A 4644-nucleotide genomic window follows, 5' to 3' on the forward strand; every position below is an offset into this window, starting at 1 on the left:
CCGAGAGGGAGGGGGCCTGAGGCCTCCAGGTCTAGGTCCAGAGCTTCAGACTGTGGACCCAAAGCCACCGGAGGCTGGAGAAACCATCAGTCCCGGAGCTGGCTTTGGTGTCCTGCCAACAGATAGGACACCTGTGCATGTGCACAGGGAGGAGGCACACACGTGGTATGTGGAAGGCAGCTCATGGGGTGCATGTGCACACAGAGGGAGTGGGTGTGTCCACTGGAGGGGGTGTGGATGGGGAGGGAGACACACTTGGGGAAGTGGGAAGGAGTATATGTGCATGATGGGGGTGTGTGTGTGCACACGGGGTTTGCACGGTGTGTGTACATGCATGCATGCAGGGTGTGTGTGCGTGTGTACATGTGTGCATGGACGGGTATGTGTGTGCATGCATGCATGGATGGGTGTGTGTGTGTACATGTGTGCATGGATGGGGTGTTTGTGTACATGTGTGCATGGACGGGGTGTGTGTACATGCATGCATGCATGGGGTGTGTATGTGTGTACATTTGTGCATGCACGGGGTGTGTGTGTGTATGTGTACATGTGTGCATGGATGGGGTATGTGTGTGTACATGTGTGCACAGGTGTGTGTGTGTACATGTGTGCATGCACAGGAGTGTGTGTGTGTGCACGTGTGCATTGGGGGTGTGTGCACACCAGGAGGGCACAGCAGAGGCGCGTGTGGAGGGATGCGGGCACAGACGGGACTCACTCCAGCAGACGCCTGTGGTTGAGCTCGTGGGAGGGGGGCATCCGGCAGCAGCTGAAGGTGATGATGTGTCTTCCGAGGTGGTCCTCCCCTGCGGGGGCAGACACAAGCGTGAGCCCCAGCCGCACCCATGAACGTGACGACTGGTCCTCTGAGGCGCTCCTCCCTGGGGAGCACCCACAGGCATCGGGAAAACACAAGCCTCCTGAGCAGGCTGCCTGGGCAGCACTTGCCCAATGAGCACTGACTACGCGAAGCTCTGCGCACATGGGCCAAGTTCACGTTTACCACCGGCCCGCACACTGCGAGCAATCTCCCCCATTTACCACCGGGAAACGGGCCTGGCGGGATTGGGTCGTCCGTGCAAAGCCACACAGGGGGCTGAGGGCGCCCAGGACTGAAACCAGGATGTACCTGGCTTCAAACCTAGTGTCAGGCCACTCTGCCGGCCGCTCCCTCCTCCCCACACGGCGTCCCCGGGGCGTCCCCAGGGCTCCGAGTCCAGGAGGAGCTGGGTGGCCTGAGGGACAGTCACTCCGGGACAGGACAGGACCTCACAGGGTACAGGAGTCCTGATGCTCAGTGCCTGGACCCCCACAAACCCCTGGCGCGGCCCAGGGGACCCTGTGACTGTCCTAACACAGTGGTGCTCACCACACACGGGACAGTGCAGGGCGGGTGCTCCCCAAGGCCCGGTGCCTGTCTGACCGTCTGCCCCAGAACACAGGCTCGCTGCCCGTGCCGGCAGTAAGTGCTCAATCAGTGTGCCCTGGGCCTGATGCCAGGTGCCTCCAGATCTGCTTCTGCATTTACAGAAGCGGAAACTGAGGCCCGGAGAGGCCACGCTCGCGTCGGAGCTGGGTCCCCGCTCGCAGCTGGCTGCCTCCTGGCCTGCACGGCGCCCTGGGCCCCGGAGCTCCCCCATGGCGGCAGCAGGGAGGCCCCGGGGAGGGGAATCCGCCGGCACGCCCGGGGTCCTGCTTATTAAGCAGTCAGCGCGGCGCCTGCATTAACGACATCAGTCAGTGAGTACACACCCCTGCGACGTTCTCCGGTGACCCCGGCCGGCGTATCGAAAACGGGCTTCAAAATGATATAATGTGCAAGGAAATGAAAGCCATCAATAAGATGCAAATTCTCCGAGGCCTCGGTCTAATTCATGACCCCGTTCCTCCCCTCGCCACGCACAGCGCGACATCGCTCACTGTCTCCGGGGCGGGAAAGGCCAGTTTATGAATAAAACGGTTCCCAGAGCCATCGCCCGGAAGGCACTCCTGCCCGCCCATGTCTTCTGCTGCGCGTGAGGGACCGTTACAATGCAGAACAGCGGCGGCGGCAATCTGCCCGGAAGTGATCCGGGGGCTTGGCTCTTTGGGTTTCTGTTTTAGGGCTGCTCGTCTTCTCTGCACACCTGGAAGGAGACTGGAAGGCCGTTTGGTCCACGCCCTGCAGGGAGGCTGGGCTGGGGCCTAACCTGGGGGAAGGACCCAGGTCCGGGGCGGTGACCTGTCACCTGCAGCACCAGACGCACCTGTCCTCGCGTTCTCTCCTCTGCCTCTTGCCTCCTCTGTGTCTCTGGATCACGCCTCCAGCCTCTCCGGTCCTGGGGCTCGGATCTCCCCCTTGCCCAGCCCGCTCTCCCCCAGGTAACCCCCGCTCCAGGCTCACAGCCGTCGACTGAGCTCCAGACGATGAGCACTTCCAAAAATGCTGGGGTGCCCGGGGGCTGAGTCGGTTGAGCGTCCGACCTCGGCTCAGGTCGTGATCTCATGGTCTGTGGGTTCGAGCCCCGCGTCGGGCTCTGTGCCAACAGCACAGACCTCTCTCTCTGCCCCTCCCCTGCTTGCTCTGTATCTCTCAAAAATAAATAAACTTTAAAAAAATTTAAAAAGAGCAACGACCCCCAACTTACTTCCCAGGGCCCCTGTCTCGTGATTCAACTCTCCTTCCGCACCCCAGAAACCTCACCCAACCGTGCGGGGGCCCCTTCCCAGGCGGGTCTCAGCTCGCCCTCCACGCCGCGGCATGGGCTCAGCCCTCTGTCCTGGCTCCCGTCGGGGCCCCTGTGGCTCCATCGGCACCCTCCACGCCACGGCAAGGATGGCTCTGAACCACAGGCCTCACCCCTCCGCCCCTCGCTCCCAGAGCCACCAGGACCAAGGGCCAACTCCTGAGCTCACCCTGGAAGGCCCGGAGAACATGGCTCCCGCTATGCAGCCACCTCTCAACAAAAGTACAAAAAGATCTAATGGGAACCAGTCCACACACAACGTGCTTCATCTGTAAAGACCAGGTCAGGTTAGGGGCGCCTGGGTGGCTCAGTTAAGTGGCCGACTCTCGATTTCAGCTCAGGTCATGATCTCACAGTCGGTGAGTTCACGCCTCACGTTGGACTTTGTGCTGATAGCACAGAGCCTGCTTGGGATTCCCTCTCTCCTTCTCTCTCTGCCTCTCCGCCACTCGTGCATGCTCCTTCTCAAAATAAATAAGTAAAAAAGAGAGAGAGATGGGACAGGTTGAAGGGAAAAGCACAGAGGTGGATCTAGCACCGCCACTAAGGGAAAAGCTGATGTGGTAGATTAGCGTCAGCCGCGCCAGGCGCCAAGCATCGATGTGGGCGCCCGGCCATTTGTGAAGGAGGGCGTTTCGTAGCACCAAGGTCAAGAAGACCTCACAATCCTAAGTGCACCTGTCCCTTCAAACGAAGTGTCAAGACGCACGGAACAGAAGTGGACAGAACCAAAGGCAGAAATCGACAAATTTCAACCGTGGGCGCTCTGAACACTCCTCAGCCAACACGGATGGAAGTGACGCAGAGGTCAGTAAGGACGCAGGAGACCTGGGCCCCACTGATCCCCAGGACCTAACTGAAATACACAGAACACGCCGCCCAACGTGGGGATGCACATTCCTCCCACGTGGGTGAGGGGCGCGCACCCCGACAGCTCACAGGCTAGACCACAGCCTCCCACACTTTCAGGTCTCAGAACCTGTTGATACTCTTAAAATTACTAAGGCCCACAAAGAGCTTAAAAAAAAGAAAAAGGTGGGTTATTTCTATAGAAGCTGACGATGCTAGAAACCTCAAAGAGAAAATTTTAAAAATATTCATTCTTTCACTTTAAAATATTCCACTGCGGCGCACCTGGGTGGCTCAGTTGGTTAGGCACCTGACTCTCGACTTCAGCGCAGGTCATGATCCCAAGGCTATTGGATTGAGCCCTGCGTCGGGCTCCATGCTGGGCATGGGGCCTGCTTAAGATTCTCTCTGTCCCTGTGCCCCCTCCCTTGCTCACACACTCTCTCTAAAAGATAATATAATGAAGGGGCACCTGGGGGGCTCAGTCAGTTAAGCGTCCCACTTCGGCTCAGGTCATGATCTCACAGTTCATGGGTTCGAGCCCCCCGTCGGGCTCTGTGCTGACCGCTAGCTCGGAGCCTGGAGCTGCTTCTGATTCTGTGCTTCTCCCTCTCTCTCTGACCCTCTCCTGCTCGCACTGTCTCTCTCAAAAATAAATAAAACATTAAAAAAATGAAAAAATAAAAATGAAAAAAAAATTAAACTTTATTAAAAAAATAAAAATAACCCATGGCATATTACTATAATGTATTTTTTATTCTTAGGTAAATGACTCTATTTCCTGACTTCCTTTGGTGGGGACCTGCCCTGTGCTCCACACTGGGTCCAGCATCCATCCCTGCTACCTAAACCTTTATTATTGTTGTTTTGCTGTTTATTTGTTTTTGAGAGAGAGACAGAGCATGAGCGGGGCGGGGCAGAGAGAGAGGGAGACACAGAATGGGAAGCAGGCTCCAGGCTCCAGGCTCTGAGCTGTCAGCACAGAGCCCTACGCGGGGCTCGAACCCACAGACTGTGAGATCATGACCTGAGCCAAAGCCAGATGCTCCAAGGACTGAGCCCCCAGGCG

At 57.7% G+C, this 4644-nt stretch overlaps 1 protein-coding gene across 1 annotated transcript in view; it reads right to left on the bottom strand.

The window, feature by feature from the left end:
• Positions 1–1640, bottom strand: part of ARHGAP8 (Rho GTPase activating protein 8) — a 43758-nt gene extending 42118 nt beyond the window's left edge. The window contains exons 1-2 of the mRNA XM_029954088.1: positions 1529–1640; positions 719–806 (exon numbers count right to left, since the gene is read on the bottom strand). Of these exons, the coding sequence (XP_029809948.1) occupies positions 719–806; positions 1529–1640 (200 nt within the window). The remainder of the gene's footprint in view (positions 1–718; positions 807–1528) is intronic.
• Positions 1641–4644: the final 3004 nt, after the last annotated feature.

The sequence above is a fragment of the Suricata suricatta genome, chromosome 10 (genome assembly GCF_006229205.1).
Source record: "Suricata suricatta isolate VVHF042 chromosome 10, meerkat_22Aug2017_6uvM2_HiC, whole genome shotgun sequence".
Classification (NCBI taxonomy): Eukaryota; Metazoa; Chordata; class Mammalia; order Carnivora; family Herpestidae; genus Suricata; species Suricata suricatta.